The sequence below is a fragment of the Salmo salar genome, chromosome 18 (genome assembly GCF_965601325.2).
Source record: "Salmo salar chromosome 18, fSalSal1, whole genome shotgun sequence".
In the NCBI taxonomy this organism is placed as follows: domain Eukaryota; kingdom Metazoa; phylum Chordata; class Actinopteri; order Salmoniformes; family Salmonidae; genus Salmo; species Salmo salar.
Genome location: NC_138308.1, coordinates 38,233,310 through 38,258,493, shown reverse-complemented (window position 1 = coordinate 38,258,493; position 25,184 = coordinate 38,233,310). Strand labels below are relative to the sequence as shown.

At 42.4% G+C, this 25,184-nt stretch overlaps 1 protein-coding gene across 2 annotated transcripts in view; it reads right to left on the bottom strand.

Moving 5' to 3' along the window:
* The window catches only part of LOC106613898 (homeobox protein Meis1), a 167,944-nt gene extending 146,715 nt beyond the window's left edge, over positions 1 to 21,229 (bottom strand). The window contains exons 1-6 of one of the 2 annotated variants that reach the window (XM_082964961.1): positions 21,119 to 21,229; positions 17,317 to 17,537; positions 16,146 to 16,287; positions 15,779 to 15,829; positions 15,170 to 15,220; positions 14,004 to 14,150 (exon numbers count right to left, since the gene is read on the bottom strand). In XM_082964961.1, coding sequence (XP_082821087.1) covers positions 14,004 to 14,150; positions 15,170 to 15,220; positions 15,779 to 15,829; positions 16,146 to 16,287; positions 17,317 to 17,513 — 588 coding nt within the window. In that variant the 5' untranslated portion in view covers positions 17,514 to 17,537; positions 21,119 to 21,229. Of the gene's footprint in view, positions 1 to 14,003; positions 14,151 to 15,169; positions 15,221 to 15,778; positions 15,830 to 16,145; positions 16,288 to 17,316; positions 17,538 to 19,148; positions 19,850 to 21,118 lie in introns of those variants that run through there. The other variant, XM_082964960.1, reaches the window with a different exon arrangement.
* Positions 21,230 to 25,184: the final 3,955 nt, after the last annotated feature.

Below are 25,184 nucleotides of genomic sequence, written 5' to 3'. Positions count from 1 at the left end.
ACACATTCCCTACCAAACACATTCCCTACCAAACACATTCCCTACCAAACACATTCCCTTCCAAACACATTCCCTGCCAAACACATTCCCTACCAAACACATTCCCTACCAAACACATTCCCTATCAAACACATTCCCTTCCAAACACATTCCCTGCCAAACACATTCCCTACCAAACACATTCCCTACCAAACACATTCCCTACCATACACATTCCCTACCAAACACATTCCCTACCAAACACATTCCCTATCAAACAAATTCCCTTCCAAACACATTCCCTGCCAAACACAATCCCTGCCAAACACAATCCCTGCCAAACAGACCCATTTGTGACCAAGCTTTAACTTCCTGACTGATGTCTTGAGATGTTGCTTCAATATATCCACATAATTTTCCTCCCTCATGACGCCATCTATTTTGTGAAGTGCACCAGTCCTTCCTGCAGCAAAGCACCCCCACAACATGCTGCTGCCACCCCCCGTGCTTCGCGGTTGGGATGGTGTTCCTCGGCTTGCAAGCCTCCCCCTTTTTCCTCCAATCATAATGATGGTCATTATGGCCAAACAGTTCTATTTTTGTTTCATCAGACCAGAGGACATTTCTCTAAAAAGTATGATCTTTGTCCCCATGTGCAGTTGCAAACCGTAGTCTGACTTTTTTATGGCGGTTTTGGAGCAGTGGCTTCTTCCTTGCTGAGCAGCCTTTCAGGTTATGTCGACATAGGACTTGTTTTACTGTGGTTATAGGTACTTTTGTACCTGTTTCCTCCAGCATCTTCACAAGGTCCTTTGCTGTTGTTCTAGGATTGAGAGAGAGAGAGAGAGAGAGAGAGAGAGAGAGAGACAGACAGACAGACAGACAGACAGACAGACAGACAGACAGACAGACAGACAGACAGACAGACAGACAGACAGACAGACAGACAGACAGACAGACAGACAGACAGACAGACAGACAGACAGACAGACAGACAGACAGACAGACAGAGAGAGAGAGAGAGAGAGAGAGAGAGATAGAGAGAGAGAAGTCTGTCCCACTGCTGCAAAACAACACCGTGATATATTCACTGTCCCCTTAATGAGATTCCATGGATTTATTCAGTCTTTTTCTTTCTCTCTCTATCTCTGCCTCTCCCCCTTGTCTCTCTACTCTGCCTGGCTATTATCTCACCTCCAAATGCAGGATGTAGATTAATTCAATGCTTAATTGTTTACTAAATTCAATTTTCCACATTCTATTCTGTGTGGCTTTAGCTAAAGTCCTAAATATTCCACGGTGTCGCCGCTGTGCCCAGCCTAGGGAGGGAGAACTCTGTGGTGTCTCTGCTGTGTGCCCAGCCTAGGGAGAGATAAGTCTGTGGTGTCTCTGCTGTGTGCCCAGCCTAGGGAGGGAGAACTCTGTGGTGTCTCTGCTGTGTGCCCAGCCTAGGGAGGGAGAACTCTGTGGTGTCGCTGCTGTGTGCCCAGCCTAGGGAGAGATAAGTCTGTGGTGTCTCTGCTGTGTGCCCAGCCTAGGGAGGGAGAACTCTGTGGTGTCTCTGCTGTGTGCCCAGCCTAGGGAGGGAGAACTCTGTGGTGTCGCTGCTGTGTGCCCAGCCTAGGGAGGGAGAACTCTGTGGTGTCTCTGCTGTGTGCCCAGCCTAGGGAGGGAGAACTCTGTGGTGTCGCTGCTGTGTGCCCAGCCTAGGGAGGGAGAACTCTGTGGTGTCGCTGCTGTGTGCCCAGCCTAGGGAGGGAGAACTGTTTGGGATCTATACATACCTTTCTTCATTACAATTTTTTCTCCACCACCATGACTTAATTCGCCATGAAAAGATTTTCCCTGCTGGAAATTCAGATTTGGCTATGATCTGTAAGGCATTCCAATTCAACGCACTTTCATTGTGCCAGGTCTTAGACTCAGAGAGAGCTTGCCTTTCTCACAGAGAGAGAGACCGCCAGCATGCCTCTTATTAAACAAGCGCTCATGCAAGAAATCTTGGGGTTACCAAATAATTTACAATAATAAAGAAAATGGTGGAGGCTTGTCTGTCCTGTTTTGCCCCTTGTCTCGAGAAAACATTTTCCATGATGATGTGTATATTTACATTCACACCACACATGTTACTGTCTGAGATAATCATGAGAATAACACACACAAATAACTAAATAACTCTCTGACCCACTGAATAACTAAATAACTCTCTGACCTACTGAATAACTAAATAACTCTCTGACACACTGAATAACTAAATAACTCTCTGACCCACTGAATAACTAAATAACTCTCTGACCTACTGAATATCTAAATAACTCTCTGACCCACTGAATAACTAAATAACTCTCTGACCTACTGAATAACTAAATAACTCTCTGACCCACTGAATAACTAAATAACTCTCTGACCCACTGAATAACTAAATAACTCTCTGACCTACTGAATAACTAAATAACTCTCTGACCCACTGAATAACTAAATAACTCTCTGACCCACTGAATAACTAAATAACTCTCTGACCTACTGAATAACTAAATAACTCTCTGACCTACTGAATAACTAAATAACTCTCTGACCCACTGAATAACTAAATAACTCTCTGACCTACTGAATAACTAAATAACTCTCTGACACACTGAATAACTAAATAACTCTCTGACCTACTGAATAACTAAATAACTCTCTGACCCACTGAATAACTAAATAACTCTCTGACCTACTGAATAACTAAATAACTCTCTGACCCACTGAATAACTAAATAACTCTCTGACCTACTGAATTACTAAATAACTCTCTGACCCACTGAATAACTAAATAACTCTCTGACCTACTGAATAACTAAATAACTCTCTGACACACTGAATAACTAAATAACTCTCTGACCTACTGAATAACTAAATAACTCTCTGACCCACTGAACAACTAAATAACTCTCTGACCTACTGAATAACTAAATAACTCTCTGACCTACTGAATAACTAAATAACTCTCTGACCTACTGAATAACTAAATAACTCTCTGACCCACTGAATAACTCTCTGACCCATTGAATAACTAAATAACTCTCTGACCTACTGAATAAGTAAATAACTCTCTGACCCACTGAATAACTAAATAACTATCTGACCTACTGAATAACTAAATAACTCTCTGACCCACTGAATAACTAAATAACTCTCTGACCTACTGAATAACTAAATAACTCTCTGACCCACTGAATAACTAAATAACTCTCTGACCCACTGATACACCTGAATCAAAGATGACAGTTGGGATCCTCCATCCATCCCCCACAATGCTTCAGTCAGTGTGTTTTGCTTTGTTTGTTATTGTGTTAACTCTATTGTTGACCTTACATCCAGCCCATAGGGCTCTGGTTAAAAGTAGTGTACTACATAGGGCTCTGGTTAAAAGTAGTGTACTACATAGGGCTCTGGTTAAAAGTAGTGTACTACATAGGGCTCTGGTTAAAAGTAGTATACTACATAGGGCACTGGTTAAAAGTAGTGTACTACATAGGGCTCTGGTTAAAAGTAGTGTACTACATAGGGCTCTGGTTAAAAGTAGTATACTACATAGGGCACTGGTTAAAAGTAGTGTACTACATAGGGCTCTGGTTAAAAGTAGTGTACTACATAGGGCTCTGGTTAAAATTGGTGCACTTACATAGGGCTCTGGTTAAAAGTAGTGTACTACATAGGGCTCTGGTTAAAAGTAGTATACTACATAGGGCACTGGTTAAAAGTAGTGTACTACATAGGGCTCTGGTTAAAAGTAGTGTACTACATAGGGCTCTGGTTAAAATTGGTGCACTTACATAGGGCTCTGCTTTAAAGTAGTGTACTACATAGGGCTCTGGTTAAAAGTAGTGTATTACATAGGGCTCTGGTTAAAAGTAGTGTATTACATAGGGCTCTGGTTAAAAGTAGTGTACTACATAGGGCTCTGGTTAAAAGTAGTGTACTACATAGGGCTCTGGTTAAAAGTAGTGCACTTACATAGGGCTCTGGTTAAAAGTAGTGTACTACATAGGGCTCTGGTTAAAAGTAGGGCACTACATAGGGCCCTGGTTAAAAGTAGTGCACTATATGGAGAATAAGACGCCATTCGGAACACATACCAAAAAGAAAAATGTTTGCATCTAAAGGAATGCCATGTGTCACGAGAGAATGACTGCTAGTTGAGTCTCCCAGCATTCCAAAGCAACACCCTGAATGATGCAATCTCTGATCCACCTGAACTGACTTTTGATGCGGAGAGTGATATATATATAGAGAGAGAGGGAGAGATAGGTTAAAGAGTGCCCATTGTAAATGGTAGTTTGATGTGCTTTCTCCCGTGGGGAGATAAAGGACAGTATGATAACCTGTCAAGTAACTGACTTACCAACCGACTCCTCTCCAATCTTTCCCTCTCCTCTCCTCCTCTCCTCTCCTCTCCTTCCCTCTCCTCTTCTTCTCTCTCCTCCTCTCCTCTCCTTCCCTCTCCTCTCCTCCTCTCCTCTCTCATCCACCTCTCCTACCTTCTCGTCCCCGTCCCCCTTCCCTTCCCCCGTCCTCTCCTCTCATCTCCTTCTCTTTGTGTGTGCATGCATGCATGTGTGGAAGGAATCTAACTGGTTTTGGTCTCTTGAGCAAGCAAAGTATAATCTTTGTGCAATAGCCTACAGGTATATTCTGCTGCCTTTTCAAACTGGTGAGCTAACCATATAAGCCAATCAAGGATAGGCCTAATTACATGTTTGACTTAATTACCAGCTTTTACATTAGCCGTGTATTTGCTTCGATGCAGGCGGCTTCAGAAAATGGATCAAGGTCCGTAAATGGATCTTTGGCATCGGCAACAAAGTGTTTTTGTTTACCTTGTCATAAGACTGAACCAAAAAACAACACCAGCTCAAGGGCTCCTCCAAATCCAGTCCCAAAACAAAGGTGTTTTTTCTTTGTGTAATCCAGTAGCATTACAAGTGAAGAAGTGAAGAAGCCACAAAATAGTTGACAGGTAATAATATGTTTCATGTCGTCCATCAGCTTAACTGGGTTCATTAGTAAACACAACGGAAAACATCTGAGAAACATTTTGCAACAGAAAATTGAAAAATGAGTGTTTTTTATTGGACCAGTCCTGATAATCCCTCCGCGTGGTGCCTAATGAACTGGACCCTGCTATCCAGTGAGATGCTCTTATTGAATCCCTTGGAGACCTGAGTTAGTCACAGACCTATTGTGAGAGACCCATGGGGGGGGGGGGGGGTTGAGAAGGAAAGGAACTTTCCATTAACTGAGTACACATGTGTTAAGCCAGTTTATTGTTGGTTTAGCTCAACAAACCACTAGGCTCCAGAGAGAGGGACAGCAGCCAGAAGAAGAAAAAAGAACTTCAAGGAAGTAATTGAAGACTTACAAGATAACAGAAACCGCTAGATTATGGTTGCTATTTACTACAATATAATTACTTAAGACAGCAACGATTACAACACTAAACAATCTATCTTATAGATAGTCTTGGACAGCAAATGCAAGTAAAAAAGTCATTTCTATAGTCATTGAGATATTGTTTGAAGTGGGGCCTCTGTTTGTGATTCCTTCATGGAATCACACCCTACTTGATATTCCAGCTATATAAAGAGGACAAGAACCCCACACAGGTCACGTGGTCCACTCTTTGTATCACTTGTTGAATCGTCCACAGCAGCACCACATTCACTTCTAATGGAAAGGACTAGGGGGGGGGGGGGGGGATATGGGGGGGGATATGGGGGGTAGGGGGGTAGAAGAGGGTCAAAGCCCCTCTTTTCAACTACAAAGCCCAGCTATTACTGACAATCAGCGGAATAATCCAAAGTTTGTTTTGAAGAACAGGGGAGATTGTCGCTTACAGAGGGAAATAGACAGAGAAGGGGGGGACAGAGAGAGAGACAGATGGAGAGTGTTGGCCCTGTGTATTTTGATCCATACTGAATGGACAGCAGCAGATATAGATTAGCTATAGTGAGCAACATGATGATTACAGAACTACTAGCGCCCCCTCAGAGCGGTGTGTGTGTGTGTGTGTGTGTGTGTGTGTGTGTGTGTGTGTGTTGTGTGTGTGTGTGTGTGTGTGTGTGTGTGTGTGTGTGTGTGTGAGACCCAGTGGTCACTGGTCAGGCTTTCCATTGAGTCACAGCATGCCCAAGGGGTCACTAGGGGTCAGCCAGATAACCACGGGAGTAACCTAAACTAACACTGCTAGGTGTCTCTCTCACACACACACACAAACACACACACACACACACACACACACACACACACACACACACACACACACACACAAAAGACACACACACACACACAAAAGACACACACACACACACACACAAACACACACACAAACAGACACACACACAAACACACACACACAGAAAAGACACACACAAACACAGCTGGGTGGAAGGCACCTGGAAACAAGGCCCTGTGGTAGAGAAGCCAGAGAAGATACTATGATAGCCTAATACAAACATTGGCTTTATTGTGGAGGAAAGATGGTTGTGTATTACTGTGGCTGGTAGCACTCTAGCCAAACACTGACGACTGTCCATGGAGAGAAGCCTCAAACACGATATACATGCTTTTCACAGGCAACAGTCTTTAATACTCATTACTGCTTCCTGTTGATACAGGAAGCAGTGGGACTTTAATGAACTGGTCCTCATTAAAGTCCCACAGGTCACTAACCTAACTTTGCTGCTAACCTATAAGAGAATGAGCAACCAAACCCGCTCGCAGGATTGGTTAACTCTTGAGGTCCCTCTGGTCTCCACCAATTTAGTTAAATCCTCCTTAAGTTTTAGTGCCACCCCATTGTTGGAATAACCTAGAAAATTCCTTGCATCTTGATTCCCTGGTGCCGCTAGGACAGTTTAGGACTCTGGTGTTGAATGAATTCATTGAGTATGGAAGTTGTTTCCATTGATTGTAGTGGTTTATTTGTTGAGGTTGTGGTGTTGAGGTTGTGGTGTTGTGGTTGTGGTGTTGAGGTTGTGGTGTTGTGGTTGTGGTGTTGAGGTTGTGGTGTTGAGGTTGTGGTGTTGAGGTTGTGGTGTTGAAGTTGTGGTGTTGAAGTTGTGGTGTTGTGGTTGTGGTGTTGAGGTTGTGGTTGTGGTGTTGTGGTTGTGGTGTTGAGGTTGTGGTGTTGTGGTTGTGGTGTTGAGGTTGTGGTGTTGAGGTTGTGGTGTTGAGGTTGTGATGTTGTGGTTGTGGTGTTGAGGTTGTGGTTTTGAGGTTGTGGTGTTGTGGTTGTGATGTTGTGGTTGTGGTGTTGTGGTTGTGGTGTTGAGGTTGTGGTGTTGAGGTTGTAGTGTTGTGGTTGTGGTGTTGAGGTTGTGGTGCTGAGGTTGTGGTGTTGTGGTTGTGGTGTTGAGGTTGTGGTGTTGAGGTTGTGGTTTTGAGGTTGTGGTGTTGAGGTTGTGGTGTTGTGGTTGTGGTGTTGAGGTTGTGGTTGTGAGGTTGTGAGTGTTGAGGTTGTGGTGTTGAGGTTGTGGTTTTGAAGTAATTATTATTCTTCTTGTTTAATTTGGAATTTTAATTGTACTTCCTGTTTGTGAGAAAATGTTTGTACTCAGGGCAGTATTGGGAATGAGACTCTGGTCTAAATTGGGCTAGCCTGAATAAATAGAAGTTAATACAATGTGTTTGTCTTACTTCTGATGACAGTATTTTTCTTAACCTTTAGGGTTGTATTTATGTATACACTCACAAAACGTATCTAAATCAAATTCATTAAGCTATCAGAATTTGCATACACTGCCTCAAAGCGCTCTTCAACCCATTCCAAACAATATGAACAATGAGCATGTTCCTTTTCAATCATTTCAGAACCACTCCACTCAATAAAAAACACAAACGGATAAAGAAAAAGGAAGCAAAAAACAAGGGTCATTTCAATGAACCCCACTTCAGGATGCAGGGCACAATGAACCCCACTTCAGGATGCAGGGTACAATGAACCCCACTTCAGGATGCAGGGCACAATGAACCCCACTTCAGGATGCAGGGCACAATGAACCCCACTTCAGGATGCAGGGTACAATGAACCCCACTTCAGGATGCAGGGCACAATGAACCCCACTTCAGGATGCAGGGCACAATGAACCCCACTTCAGGATGCAGGGCACAATGAACCCCACTTCAGGATGCAGGGCACAATGAACCCCACTTCAGGATGCAGGGCACAATGAACCCCACTTCAGGATGCAGGGCACAATGAACCCCACTTCAGGATGCAGGGCACAATGAACCCCACTTCAGGATGCAGGGCACAATGAACCCCACTTCAGGATGCAGGGCACAATGAACCCCACTTCAGGATGCAGGGCACAATGAACCCCACTTCAGGATGCAGGGCACAATGAACCCCACTTCAGGATGCAGGGCACAATGAACCCCACTTCAGGATGCAGGGCACAATGAACCCCACTTCAGGATGCAGGGCACAATGAACCCCACTTCAGGATGCAGGGCACAATGAACCCCACTTCAGGATGCAGGGCACAATGAACCCCACTTCAGGATGTAGGGCACAATGAACCCCACTTCAGGATGCAGGGCACAATGAACCCCACTTCAGGATGCAGGGCACAATGAACCCCACTTCAGGATGCAGGGCACAATGAACCCCACTTCAGGATGCAGGGCACAATGAACCCCACTTCAGGATGCAGGGCACAATGAACCCCACTTCAGGATGCAGGGCACAATGAACCCCACTTCAGGATGCAGGGCACAATGAACCCCACTTCAGGATGCAGGGCACAATGAACCCCACTTCAGGATGCAGGGCACAATGAACCCCACTTCAGGATGCAGGGCACAATGAACCCCACTTCAGGATGCAGGGCACAATGAACCCCACTTCAGGATGCAGGGCACAATGAACCCCACTTCAGGATATAGGGCACAATGAACCCCACTTCAGGATGCAGGGCACAATGAACCCCACTTCAGGATGTAGGGCACAATGAACCCCACTTCAGGATGTAGGGCACAATGAACCCCACTTCAGGATGCAGGGCACAATGAACCCCACTTCAGGATGTAGGGCACAATGAACCCCACTTCAGGATGCAGGGCACAATGAACCCCACTTCAGGATGTAGGGCACAATGAACCCCACTTCAGGATGCAGGGCACAATGAACCCCACTTCAGGATGCAGGGCACAATGAACCCCACTTCAGGATGCAGGGCACAATGAACCCCACTTCAGGATGGAGGACACAATGAACCCCACTTCAGGATGGAGGACACAATGAACCCCACTTCAGGATGGAGGGCAGAATAGAGGAGAAGAGCTTTCAGATGCAGAGTGTCCACGGTGTTATTATCACAGCATTTAGACAGCCTGGGGATGCCACCCAAGTGGCACCCTATTCCCTACTTAGTGCACTACTTTTGTCCAGGGTCCAAAGGGCTCTGTTTAAAAGTAGTGCACTATGTAGGGATGGGCCCTGGTCAAAAGTAGTGCAGCAGCTTTGCACTCTCTGAGCTAGTCACAAATTTCATTAGCAAATTGTTGCGCACCCTCCTCGTGCTTCTCTGCAATTAAAGATAACTGTGCAAACGGAACGCTAGCTGCTGCTGCGACGCAGTGTTTGGAACCACATCCCTTTGCTCACTCGGAGGAGTGGAGAGCCATGTGTGGGCTAGGCAAATAAGTATGCAATCGGCAAGGCAACCAGCACCATGTCATCACAACACAGAGTAAAGATTAAGCCCTGGGTGGGGATATGTATACATAGGCCACGACTGCATGTATGACTGAAGGACTTTAATCAACAGAATATGGAGCAGTCTTCCTATACTAGTTTTATGTGTTTTAGTTGTTGTGTGGAATCTTAGCTGTCATGTGGAATCTTAGTTGTCGTGTGGATTAGTTGTCGTGTGGAATCTTAGCTGTCATGTGGAATCTTAGTTGTCGTGTGGATTAGTTGTCGTGTGGAATCTTAGTTGTCGTGTGGAATCTTAGTTGTCGTGTGGAATCTTAGTTGTCGTGTGGATTAGTTGTCGTGTGGATTAGTTGTCGTGTGGAATCTTAGTTGTCGTGTGGAATCTTAGTTGTCGTGTGGAATCTTAGTTGTCATTTGGAATCCTAGTTGTCGTGTGGAATCTTAGTTGTCGTGTGGAATCTTAGTTGTCGTGTGGAATCTTAGTTGTCGTGTGGAATCTTAGTTGTCGTGTGGAATCTTAGTTGTCGTGTGGAATCTTAATTGTCGTGTGGAATCTTAGTTGTGTGGAGTCTTAGTTGTCATGTGGAATCTTAGTTGTCGTGTGGAGTCTTAGTTGTGTGGAATCTTAGTTGTGTGGAGTCTTAGTTGTGTGGAGTCTTAGTTGTGTGGAGTCTTAGTTGTGTGGAATCTTAGTTGTGTGGAATCTTAGTTGTGTGGAATCTTAGTTGTGTGGCGTCTTAGTTGTGTGGAGTCTTAGTTGTGTGGCGTCTTAGTTGTGTGGAGTCTTAGTTGTGTGGAGTCTTAGTTGTGTGGAGTCTTAGTTGTGTGGAGTCTTAGTTGTGTGGAGTCTTAGTTGTGTGGAATCTTAGTTGTGTGGAATCTTAGTTGTGTGGAATCTTAGTTGTGTGGAATCTTAGTTGATGAAGCCTAGCAACATGCAAGCAGATTATTTCCTAGCATCACCTATTCCCGTGGAGGAAACTAGACAATATGATAAGAAATGATACACTTTTTAGTTGTTTTGAAATGTGTTATGTTCACATGAACACCACTTAACAGAAAAGCGAAGACTAAAGGAAACTATTAATGTATGACTAACCTTCAAGTGGGTCAAAATGAGCAGGGAGGGGGGTGGGGTCAAATGTAGTAAATAAAGGGGTTAAATATGTTAAATAAATGTGGTAAAACTAGTTTTCTAGGGAGAAGGAGGAAAAGGGTTAAGGGGAGCATGGAGCCAGGCTGGGCTCTCTCACACACGCACGCACACGCACACCCAAACTGGCTTGGTCACATTCACAAGCCTTCACAGCCAGACTCTCTCCCTCTCTCTATGACTGTTTCACCTCTCCCGTATGCTCTTCTCCGCTCTTTTTTTTTGTTGACAAGAGGCACCCTGCGTCCTTCCTGCATGCGCTGCTTTCCTGCGCAATGCAAGAGACAAGCAAAATAACAAGGGGAGGAAAAAAAGATGGAGGAGTCGGAACGGAACATTATTGGTTCAATGCTTGGGTGCACAAGCTGCTACTAACTCGGCGCAGACTCTGGAGTTGAATAAATTCAAAGTACTATTTTTTTGCCCTTTTCTGCTACAGTCCCCTCGCTGGAATAAATTGGTTTGTGCATAAATGAGCTTCCGTTCCTTCTTGTTAACAAATTCTCTATATTTTTTCCAGTCCAATTCAACATTATGCCCCAGGGCATATATTAACAATATATATGGACAGAGATAATTCTCACACCGCGCTAATCCGTTAAGGACGTCACAGCCGCCTAACAAACGCAAAAGCATAAAATGTCCTACAAGAAATACTAAATACTAAAATACATAGCCTATATTCAGCTCAGCTGGAATGTATCGCGATAAAACAAGTGCAGTTTCATTTAATTGAAAATGGTCTTATCTTTGAGCCAAAGACCCCTCAGCGCTCTCTGGATAAGTTCATTTGTGGTTTATGGATCATTATGCAGATATGCCTAAAATGTAGGCTATAGTGGATTGCTGCACTACTTTGTATTATATCATAATCTTGCTCTGAAATATCACATGAACATGAACAGGAATTGAATTGATATGGTCATATTCCAGATCTGTCAAACCAGTTTTACATAGAGGCCTATTAATGCTCTTTCACAGCGGAGACACTGTCAACCTATATGCCTTTATGATATTAGCCTCAATATTTAGGCTCCAAGTAAGGCCATCATTAGATTAAAATAGGGCATGTCTTCATCTTGAAGTCAATTAAAGAGCCATATCACTGCCCGCGAGCACACATGATGTTCTTCATATACCTACAAACCCTAGGGTGTTCACGAAGCCTATATTTCTATACCCCTTTATCTTCTTCCACACTTTCACTCATATCTCACGACTATCTAGGCGCGACGTCTTTGACAACGTCCCCAAAGAATACGCGTTCAAGGAAACACTTAAGTGCACAATTGGCATGATGTTATTTAATTCTGCTTTTGATTTAAATGAAGTGTTATCTGGCGGAGGCGATCTGCCTCATTAGCATAATCATTAACATGGGGCTGGTGACGGAGAGAGAGAGAGAGAGAGAGCGAGAGAGAGAGGGGGAGAGAGAGCGAGAGAGAGAAAGAGAGAGAGAGAGAGAGAGAGAGAGAGAGAGAGAGAGAGAGAGAGAGAGAAGAGAAAGAGAAAGAGAGAGAGAGAGGGAGAGAGCGAGAGAGAGAAAGAGAGAGAGAGAGGGCGAGAGAGAGAAAGAGAAAGAGAGCGAGAGAGAGAAAGAGAAAGGGAGAGAGAGCGAGAGAGAAAGAGAGCGAGAGAGAGAAAGAGAAAGAGAAAGAGAGAGAGGGAGAGAGAGAGAGAGAGAGAGAGAGAGAGAGAGAGAGAGAGCGAGAGAGAGAGAGAGAGAGAGGACGCTTGAGGCAGGCAGGGGGTCGCTCCCATTTTGGTCCCAGCTCCTCCATCAATGACGACGCCTAGGCTACACTGCCTGCTATCTGACCCAACTGCGCTATTCACCACAGAACATGGGAGCTGCTCGCTACCGCTCTCTCCGGAGCACTACAACAGACCGCCAGCTCTAACCGGCCACTCAACCATATGGAGGTCCACGGATTTAAATTATTTAGCCTAATCGCTTCATTACTTTTTATATGTGCCTAGCCCGCTAATCTCTTTAATTTGGCCACTTGTTCCCCCGCCCCCCCCCCCCCCCCCCCCCCCCCCTCATCGGTATCCATAGCCTATCTCTCTGAGGGCCTTCATTCATTCTTCTCTAAAACCCTAACAGAGATCACTTTCGAAAATATAGGCCTATTTTGTTAAGTGAAATAAGAAAAGCTGTGTCTCTATTCAGGCTACAAAATCAAGCGTGCTATTAATGGCCTAAAATCCACCGCATAAAAAGATAGGGCTATAGATTTGCATAATTCTAATCATTATTACTGTTATCATTATTTAACGGCAATACGGACCATTAGGGTCATGCCTGCGCGCGCACTACAATGTCCCTGGAGAGCGAGCAGCCAGTGGAGCACATAATGAAGGATGTGCTGATATCGCTACTGCTGCCCGCGACTCACAAAAGGAAACAATCCCCTAATCTAGCCTACTGCCTTGTAGTTTTCAAACTCAACCCGTCATTTCAGCGAGTGCCATGGAATCTCTCTCGGTCTTCGCGCTTTAAAGCACAAAGTGGTCACGAATAGGGCTATAGCCTAAGCAATGTGCGCTCATGTCTGAGGAAAAATACTGACAAGACACCTAATGAACCGTAAACTACAACGGGAAATCCGAGGCAACTAAACCCACAGTCTCAGTCCCTCCGGTGAGATATCAAACTATGCGTTTGGCCTCTCCTCAGTAGCTGCGTGGTAATATAAATGTACTGCTGACGTTTCGTTTTGATTAAAAAATAGAAGACAGAGGTGGTGGAGAGGAGGAGGAAAATAAGAAAAAGGGAAAGAGGGCTAAATTAAAATGGACAAGAAGCAGGTCAAGTTTATGGCGATGCTTTCTCGGGCTAATCTCCCCGGGTCGGTTCCCGGATCAAACCTTAATGGGGCAATAATGGAAACATTATACAGAGAAATTTTCATTCCGATGGAATCTAAAACGGTCTTAATCATATGCAAATAACAGCGCCTCGCGGAGAAGTGACCCAGAAGACACCACACTGAATATTCCCAGTAGAGAGAGGGGGGGGGGAGAGAGAGAGAGAGAGAGAGAGAGAGAGAGAGAGAGAGAGAGAGAGAGACAGAGAGAGAGAGAGAGAGAGAGAGAGAGAGAGAGGAAGAGAGGAAGCGAGAGAGAGAGAGAGAGAGAGAGAGAGAGAGAGAGATGTGACATTACCTGATCAAGAGGCCCGGATGATCTTGTTATTTCCTCGTTGTCCGATTTTGATCCGCCCTCTCTGTCGTCGATCACCAAGTCGATGGGCATCTTTCCTTTCAGACAGCTGATGTACCGGTGACAGAAATTGTCACATAGTTCGTGTACCTATAGAAAAACATACAAGAAAACAACAACAACAACAAAAAAGGACATGAGGTACTGTATATCTGACACATGAAATATATCTGACACATGTCTGCAACTACAAAGCTACACGCCACTTGGACAACCTGGTCCAAATGGGTCGAGGCGTGCAGGTGGTGTTGCAGTGCGCTCCCACGTGACCAGCCGAATCCAGAAATATGAAGTAACTTTATTACAGAGCAAAATTGAGACTTCAATGAAAATTGACAATGACAAGAAGACTCGCGGGCTACAACCTAGTCAACAGCCGTGTTAAATGTATCCGTGCCCCAGGTTGTGTCTATTAGGGAGGTGGTGGGGTGACCCGACTGATTGACATTTAAGGTAAACTGCTTAATTTCCTCCAGTTATTCCATTATCACTACCGACCCAACCCGGTGCATGTCGCCTGGTCATGCCGAGGATGGTGCATGCTGTATGCTCTAAATGCATCGTTACACATCGCTACACAATGCTGCTACAGCCTGCAACGACCCTTCTGTTATATCATGTTTTGAATGTTATTAAAATAGCCCAACACTCGGCCTACTGAAAGTTAATTAACAAACATTTCAACTGATCAATTGTGTGGACAGTGGGCTACCATTGGTAAAACATATCAATATACCATGTAAAAAATTACCTCACTAATGTCACTCCAATCTAGGCTACAGCGAGCTACTTCTCTCGGCCTTTAGCATTCTCCAATACCTAAAGCGCGTATAACATACTTTAAGTTATATAATGAATTCACCTTGTATGTAATTTACACCAAAATAAACTATTAGCTCTCAGAAAGATTTGGGCGCAGAGATATCCGCTCCATGCAGTTGTAGCAGCTTGCGTTGTGATTAGGCTACAACGCGGAAGAGAAATAGGTCCCATGATTGATTTCGACACTAATTATAGCCGACTAGAAAAATACATTTATGCAAATGTCGCCCATAGCTATGAAGTGTGACGCGGCCAGGCAGCAACAGGGAGGTGAGCTGGGGTTTTACCTTTTCCAACTCCAGGAGATGAAACCGTAAAACTTGAATGGCTTGAATCATCTGAAAAATTTAAATAACAATAAAAAAAGATTAGCTTGTAAAATGTCCTAATATGAAATAGGCATATGTTTCTGGATAGGGTATAAGAATCTACAATGGAGAAAATGATTCATGTTAAATTGGATTTTGAATTTGGATTTTATGTCGAGCTGATATTCAACATTATAAGCGTACGGCATTACAACATTGGCTAATCAATCATCCATAATAGAAGCTATCCCAGACAGTAGCATTAGATAGCCTACATTACAAGTGAAAACTATTAGCATAATAACTTTTCATCGAGGGACAAGTAGTCCAAATCCATTTGACAGCTTTCTAATGCCGCCCTGAAAAGATGGTTATCTGCGGTGACAACGGAGGATTATCATGAAATGAAACAATCCGGACTGGAGAACAACAACCTCCAGTCGTTGGATGAACTTTTTCAACTAACAGCGTCTCCTACTCAGAAACCGTGTCATAATATGAAGGCAAGCCCTGATATGTTGGATACATCCACGTTTACTCTTAGTCCTTAGCCCACTTCTTGTATAATCAAATCAATGTTTCTCTTACCAGGTTATCCAGTTCTGGATTCGATGAAAATAACGGCTTTTCTGCCCGAATCTAAAACCACAAAATCATGAACACTTCAACACTTATGGGCAATATCCGTGAGAAAAGAATCATGTATTTAATATTAAAATAATATTGAACAATGTGTTAAACATGAACTACTATTAATGGCATAACAAATACTATCGGCTACTTCTAAACAATGCACGCTTCAAAACATTTCCAATGCTAAACTTTACAACAACATTTAATTACACTAACAAAATACACAGCTTAAACACATGGGCTTATGCTCAGCCACACACATCTATAATCGTATGCATAATGTAGCCTATGTTAATAACGCATAAGGTTTTTTTTCACCGACCTGTTTTGCAAACACTGCTATATCTTCATTGAAAGATTCCGATGAACAAACGTCTCCTCCCGCGACCCCAGGCTCTCTGGGCGTGCAAGTCGCTAATTCACATTTCTCAAAAATCAGTGCAAGCAGGGGGAACAGGGGGTGCCTGCATGGAATCAAACACAAAAGCAAATGTCACCGCAGAGAACAAGGCCGGGGTCAACACTGGTTCTATAAGCTAGTCTCAACAACTAGGCATAGCTCTGGGAATTGGTGATATGTGTGTACTGTTTTATGTATGGTGTTTATAGTCTATTAGTGCAGAAAAATATTCAAACGATGTAGTTTTTACTGACAGATAATTGTGTCAAATGATTTGAATAAAATGTACTTTTTTGTGCATCACTGTATTTTCTCCTTGGCCTATAGGCTAGATCTGCCTTTGTCTTTGAAAATATCAAAAGTTTAATATGTGCAATTTGTTCCATTTTAGTCTCATTTGTAAGTCGCGGATATGACCGTTGTGAATATGTTAGGGCCAATGTAAGAAAATATGGCGCTCTCAAGGAAGCCTACCATTGAACTGAGTAAATAGTTAAATTATTTGTGACATGTTCAGTCACCGTACATACATCATGCTTTGGAATTTTAATTAACTCATCTAAATTAATGTAGGGTGTGCATAATTTTGGGTGTCTGTTTTATTACATAAAACTCCTCGAAATTGTCCATATAACATGACCATTGCACACCATTTAGTTATATTAATGTGTAGTAATCAATTACAGGTCCTTGTAAAACCACAATAAACTAATTCGAATTTTAATTTCCAAAACATATAGCCTAAAATGTGCTGCTGAACATAGTAGCTATTGGTCTAAGGGTCACGGGTTCATAATATTGCATATTTAGTGTAAGGAAATATTGTAGCCTATATTTTGAGTACATAAAGCATACAACTTTGTGCCAAGTTATATAAGTCAACACAACTTTCGACAATAAATTATTTGCACAAAAAAAGTTCCAAAACAACAATAATTCCCAAGTAACAATCCCACGTGTATTTTACTTTTCCCAACCGCTCTTCCCAGCCTAATAGTCTACACACGTTCAACTCCAACAAGAAAATCAACCAAAACATGAAATCCCACACAAAGTTGTTCATATATAACCTCCGTAAGCTACAGTCACCTACCCGTATATCTGGTCTTTATCTCTCTTCAGGGCGTCGTTGACGGACGAGCCCATGCTAGGCGGCATGGCGTTGCTGTGGGCTGTGTGCGGGTACTGGTGTGAGTGTAGCTGGGGACCGTGGTTGAGGTGGACGGCCTGCATGGAGCGGGCACCGTGCGGGTCGCCGTACATGGTGGTGGGGATACCCACCCCGTCCATCCCGTAGTGGGGCAAGTCTTCGTACTGTATACACAATAACAACACAGTTTCGTACTGAATGGCCAGTTATAGGACTGTGGTGGTTTTACGCACTTTGCAGACAATAAAATAATGGGTAAATAGTAATCTACCAATGAATGAATACATAAAAAGTTAAGTCTATCGAGGTTGGCCTTAGTGACCTTGTTTATATTCAAGCATATAATACCCCTAAAGTTCAACTGTAGCTCTAAGTGTATTTTAGATATTTACACCACCATATAAGAAATAGTAACAAAATAGGGATAATGTCGTTAAAATATTATTCAAATCTGATGTTTAATTCCAAAGCTAGGCTACTAAAATAGCAAAAAGTGAAATATATATGAGGGGATAAAACGGATGACATGCATGTATGTTTCGTCTTTGTGTATTTTGAATGATTTGATCGTAGGCTTTCACAACATCGTCTCTTTAATTGCAGTGTTTGCTAATTTTAGAGCATCATTACAATTGTGTAACATTGGTTACTCTGTTATTACACGCCAAATACACCATCATTAATATATTTAACAAACGCAGTTAAATAGATGTTTCTGTTTCTCATAATGATGATCACTGAAGATGTCTAGTATAGACAAGATCTATTCATGAACATTTAAACCAAAGTAATTTGTAGTTACAAGTTGTCTACATATTTTCCATCCCCATACGCCCATACTAAATGTGTGCCTGAATATGCCTTTTCACATAGACATACAACACGTATACGACGTTGACTAAAAGTTAAAACAACATTTATGTTGGGGCCTGTTTCTTTATCGAATTAATGAGTGATTTTTAATGATGTATTGTGGACTCTGAAGGTGGCACGGTATTATAAAGACTACCATTTAGACCCCGACACGTGGAGAGGTGCAAAAAGAACCCGCGTGGTACTGATGTAGAGCCTCTCTCCAACAAGCAAAAGGTATTTGGGTAATAAGTGTGATCTCTATTTTACAATTGTTTATTTTTCTTTTTTTTTTAATTCTGCCATCTAGTCGAGTAATTCCGGGGTTTTTAGGCTGTGTATCAAATCATATGTCATCACATCATGACAAAAATGTGCTTTATTAGCATATGCAAACATGTTTGTTTTTTTACCCAAATTACTCAATTAAACGTTATTAGGCCTACTTTTTAATAAACTACAATTGAGGATGCAATTCTAGATGTTAATGAATTATAATCTCAAAAACACTCAGAGACTCAAACTTCAAAGCATTTACATGATTTTGATTAATTACAAAAATGACTAAAGTCATGTAAATTCGACTGTGGAAGTATAAAGGTTGGGTTTGTTTAGTCCCATTGCTCCTTGTTTATCTTCCAGTAACTGGCCTGTCAAAACTAATCTGGAAACAGCAGATAGGATGACACTTCTAATGTCCCTAGTCGGGGCGTACGCGAAGCAGCAAATATGTGCGTCCGTGCGTAATATTGTGCCAAAGATGCAAAACTGCAAAACACGGAATTCGGTCCAGCGGGGTCTTGAAGAAGAAAATAAAGTTTCGCCGCGAGCGTCTGTCATTGGCCACGTTACCGTGTTCATGGCTTTGCATTTTCACACAGTGGAGTTACAGTGAAACTTTTCGGGATAGTCTTGCTACGTACCCGCTGCGCCATATCCCTCCTCTAGTCCCTCTCTTCTTCTCTCCTTTCACTTCGAATATATCCCCTAAGAGGCCAGGGTGAAGAACAAATAAAAACGCAAATTCCAAATGCGAGATCTTTCAAGATTCCGTATTTCTTGCAAGAGAAAGGCAACGATGAATTCAAGCCAGCCCTCTTCAGCTCAAGTTCAGTCCAAAGCAACCGTGAATAGGGCCTGAGCTATCCCCAGGGCAGTGGCATAGGGAGAGAAAACCCAGTCTTATTTTCCAAAAAAAACAGTATGAAAATACCCCTCAAAACAAAACTAGCGAAGTCTCATGGCTTTTTGCCACCACGCCTGTCAATCAAACGCCGAGGCTTGTCAAAGTAGCCCGGAATGAATGATGATCCAGGGCGCGCTTCCACGGGTTAGCACACCTAACGTGAATAGTCAAATGCACACAAAAAATTCAGCTCACTCGTTTTTCTTTTGATCACTCTCGGCTCCTGGGTTGATTTTTTTTAAACGCAAAAGCCCTGTAAAGGAGATCAGGGGAGGTGGGGTGATAATTCAGGCTTAGTCTTTCTTAAAGGAGCAGCCCTCGATCGATGCTGTGCTCAGCCGCCAACTCCTCGTTGGTTTGTGTACAATGGGCGCGAGTAGTTGGGAAACGCGACTGAGGAGTGGATATGGACCAGACTGCCGAAACCCGGAAGTAGTGGTGGCCATAACAGGTCGCGTTATACACAATGCGAATGGGCTACATCAAGTCGGGCGGAGAGGAGGGGGGTGTCGTGGGAGGACCTTCGAAAGCTCGAGTTGAGCAGTCAGTGGGTATTCCGAGCTCCTGTCTGTTTGTGTTCTAGACTACAGGGAGAATATCCCTCAACCCCTGGTGCTGTTGCTCTGGTCAAAGCCATGCATGCATAGCTGTAGTCTCGTTGTGTGAGATATCACCCTGACTCTTGTAGTGTAGTCGACTTTACTCTAGTGTTTGTTTGACTCATGGTTTTTTTTTCTATTTACAAATGTGGATTTTCCAACTAATCCCAAGATTACGATTATCGTTTTAGGACTTTGATGCCATTCCAGATTTTAATAATCTGAAAACTAGTAGGCTACTAGAAGAAGAGAACCCAATGGGAACACACTGGTTGGATCAACGTTGTTTCCACCTCATTTCAATAAAATTATGTTGCACCAATGTGGAATAGACGTTGAATTGACATCTGTGCCCAGTAGGAAATGCCTTTCAGTATGCTAATCTAATTATATTTATATCCGTGACAAATCCATGTTTTTGAACGGTTGTTAAATCTTAAATATCCTTCTAAAGTGCTCTTGGTGCTCTTTGACTATTTGAGCAGGTTCCACATTGAACAGGTCTAGGTACTGAATCATTCCTATTAATGCCAGCCCAAGTCTACTCATCTCTGTTATTGTGGAAATGTCTTTATCTATTTGGACTAGAACTGGGCGGGACTCCCTAAAAACATGTAATTTCCATACAGCTACGACTTTTCGTAGCAGGTTAGGAGAATTTATGCAGCAGGTTAGGAAGATTAACATAGCAGTTTAGGAGACTTAGGTTAAGGTTAGGAAAATGGTTAGTGTAAGGGTTAGTGAAAATGCTCTCCTAACCTGCTATGAAAAGTAACTTGTATCGAAGTGGTATGTTTTTAGGGAGTCCCATAATTGGCTTCTGCAAAACAGCTGATTCATGATTTCATAGCAAACTTTTACATTAGACTTTACATTGTCTTACAGCCTATTGGATTTGGGAGAAATTGTTGAGTTGCTTGATTAGATATTATATATATATAGTTAAGTTTGATGAAGTTAGGGTGCCCAATACTGTATAGGCCATTGACAACATTTTGGTATTTTTGGGTAAAATATATATATTTGTTACTAACAATCTGTTTACTAAAGCATTTGGATGGTGCTGTATAATTGGTCTTTGTTTAAAAACTGAAGCTGAAAAACTCACTAGATTAGAGTCTCTCTATCATGTCAGCTTCATGTTGCTGTCAGAGTGCTACAGCGGGCTCCAGTTCTCCATGTGCCCTCCGTCACCCATTCCCCCTCGCCAGCGCCGAATGGGCCGTTCCGAGTCGCTGCGTGCTCACGGAGTCCGCCAGGGGTGTCCAATGGAAGCACGGCACAGTGATGCGAGCCCCCTATTGGATCTCGAGATGATCAATTATTTGGTGATTGATCGATTTCAGGCCACATTGGTGGGGAGGTGCAAAACAAAACATTGCTCGCAAATTAAAAACATGTCTTTTGTAATAAGTCTATATATAAATTTCGCAAAATGTTTGAATATTTCACAAACCCTAGCTCGTTCTCATTTGTCTTTTAGGCTTCTCGCTCTTCGCTCTCTCTCTCTCTCTCTCTCTCTCTTTCTCTCAACAACACAATAACACACACGTTCTATTTTCCATCTCTTTCCTTGTCCTTACTTTCTAAAACTTTTTATAGATCGCCTATATAATATATCTATATAATAACTCATTATACATTTTATCGGGTTGATCCTACCCCAGATTAAAAACTTTAACTTTGTTAAATATTCTCTAGAATCGGATTACCGTGTTATTTCGTCAATAAATTAAATTGTATTCCTCACAATGACCCCTTTGTCACCGTGTGCACATAGGACTATATAGCTAACTGCTGAGTGTAAAAGGGCAGCCCAATTTATAATATTTATTTACAAATCGATTTATGGAAAAGGAACCATAGATCTATTATATTAGGCCATACAACTCTGATATCAATGAAAATTGTTGACAAAGTATACATTGAAATGTATGAATTTCTTTATCATTTTCAATACAATATATGGTTGTATTGCTTGAACTAGGTGGATGTGTACATGTTAGTCTACATTACTGGTAAGAAGCTATTCAAACGAGTTACTACACTTGTTTCAACACAAATACCAGGAGAGAGTGGACTACAGGCTGTATGGGTATATTCAGCCTGGGCAGCTATATGTGCATATACATGTTAAATTTCTCTCTCTCTCTCTCTCTCTCTCTCTCTCTCTCTCTCTCTCTCTCTCTCTCTCTCTCTCTCTCTCTCTCTATTTATATGTATTACCTCTATGTATAGACTACTTATTTCACACAAATGCCAGGAGAGAACGGCCTTTCATACGGCTCGGCTATATCTTCTGATTATGCTAAGCCATCCCGTCGCTGTTCATAACGTGTTACTCCAAACGCCCTGATGACAAGGTGTTTGAAGTTAGCCTGCAGATTCATCTGTCATCGATCATAATGCCCCACTGCCAGCCGTACTGTCATATCAGATAATACAGCGTTCACACATTCAGACGCGACTCCCGTGGTACCTCCACCACCAGTCCCGAGCGGTGGGATCCACATTTACAGGCACGAAATGACTATTAAAGCCCCGTGCACCGACCGACCGATGAGTGAGGCATGTACGGGGCTTGGGGCAGACACTAACGGGCTCGGTGGGACTGGGAAAGCTATATGAAGGCGGTGAGGACACACGGGAGCATGGAATTCCCGGGAAATCGTGGGTTACGCACAAGGATGGAAGCTAAACATTTACGATAAATTATCTACGCATATCGATTAGACCTCGTTGTATTCCTTTTACTTTCAGTAATTCATGGGTGAGTAGTTATCTCTCCTAAATGGTGTTTTTCTACATGAACTAGCCCAATGCAGCCTATATGGTGGAAACGTGAGTGAAAATATCCTCACCTATTATTAGGCACTAAAAAATGATTTATTTACGTTAAGAAATATTAGATTTATTGAGATATACATTTCGTTTTACAATGCATGACTGGATACCACATGGCATTTAGCCCTCGTAATTCAGAATTGTGTGTCTCTCTCCATCCAACTAAATTGGTCGTCTTCGTAAATAGCTCGAGCCTGGTCTAAATTGACATGGAAAGGTGAATTACATCAACGTCTAGGCTACTAACTGCTGTCACAGAACCAGAGTGGCATTATAAAGTAATTAAGTTGCTTCAATTACCGTCTATAAAAGGACGTTACAGACCACAACAGGGACAAGCAACAATACTTTCCCTCTTGCTCTTTAGGTTTGTCATTGGCGAGGGTCAGCTCATTCTAGAGAGAAGAAATATCATCATTTCATCTTTAATCTGCTTCCGGAGGACGGCTAATGTCATGAGTCATGTAATGAAATCAGAAGGTATCACTTTTCTGACAGTCAAATCTGAGTTGACAGCCACATTCGATTGACATAACAATTAGAGACATTGTTTGAGAGTAGTGCACGGGATGGTCAACGTGTTGACCTGCAGTGTAATTTAGGGAAGGGGGGAAAAGTAAAGTCAATTAAGGATTAAACAATGTCGTGCTGGAAAGTTGTCATTGGGGGAAAGTCATATAGGCCGGTGTTTTAATATTAGAATAAAACAAGTTGTTTTTAAACATCATTATTTCTCAACTTTATGCACAACTTTCTAAATGGACTAATACCATGCCCTTTAATAGGCCTACAACTTAATTACATTAATGAACAATAATGAATCAGATTTTCCAAGCCATGAGCATAGCCTTCTGTATGATTCACGCCTCTCGAAAAAGTTTGAAATATCAAGTCTACATTAGCAAAGAAACCCCATAGACTATAATGTCCGTGTATTTGTCTTTCCTAATAATAGTCCTCAACTTCTCTCCCTAAAAGCGCCTGGCACGGCGTGGTTCAGGAGTCAAACGGAGGTCAATCTTTATCAGCCCGGCAGCAATGCGCCCAAACGTGTTAGGATCCGTAGAGCTACAGCCACAGCACAGGCCACCGCTGGATTCTGTCTTCTAGCAGCATGTAGTCCGAACGGTTGGCTGGAAAATATAGCTGTTTAGATCGGGCTACTTGTTAGATACGTCGGTAAAAGTTTTTAGCGTATTAAAATGAGTAACACTAGCATTGCGAATAATGTCCATTTGCTCTCCTTGCATTATATCCAAAGTATTTTCTACAATGTAGGCCTAATAATTATCTGCGAAATGGTGAAATGAATCAGTCCAAAACAATATTAGGATATATAAACGAAATGGCCTGATAGTTTGAACTCTGGTTGAAGTGTGTGGTTACAGTAGCCTAGCCTATACACTTGCTAAAAATAAAAAAGTACAATTGAGTGTATTGTTTTATAACCAGGGCGCGTCTTTATTTAGAAATGAATGAAATCCTCTACATCAATAATTCCGAAGATTTTTTTGCAGGATTATTATTATTTTGACTTTTAGAGGAAGTTTTGGATACATTTACCGAGCGGCAGGTAGTCTAGTCGTTAGAGCGTTGAACCTGTAGCCGAAAGGTTGCTGAATCGAATCCCCGAGCTGACAAGGTAAAAATCTGTCGTTCTGCCCCTGAACAAGGCAGTTAACCCACTGTTCCTAGGTTCTCATTGAAAATAAGAATGTGTTCTTAACTGACTTGCCTAGTTAAATAAAGGTAAAAAAATAATAATTTGAAAAATACAGTAAGCAACTTGGTATTGAAAACTATATTTGAGGTGTAGTGTCAAAGTAAATTATTATAGGCCTGTATTAAAAGTTGAGATATTACAATCGAGATCGCAATTTTATCCTCAATTGTCATGAGCTGATCACACACACACAAACACACACCAGGAACTCAGGAACTCAAGAACTCAGCAACTCAGGAACTCCACACCATGAGAAATAAACATCAGTGACGCCCTGCAATACTTAGAAAAATCAAAATAGACATATTCATCAATGAACAGCACATTTCTAAACCGTTGTCTTTCCACTAGTCTAATGATAGTGGGAATTATCTGTAAGAATTACATTTCGATTCAGGTACTTGTCATTTGCACAAGACAAATGTTACTGTTTGCTATAGGATGCCTTTCTCTTTGATACACAACGTTAACGCTTAATCGTTTGCGCCTTCTACCGGCGTTAGGATAAACTACATGTATTATCAACGGTAAGGTGACAGAACTAAGGTTGAGCGAACAATTAAACTTCATCAACATTACAAACACCTATTATCATTTTAAATAAAAA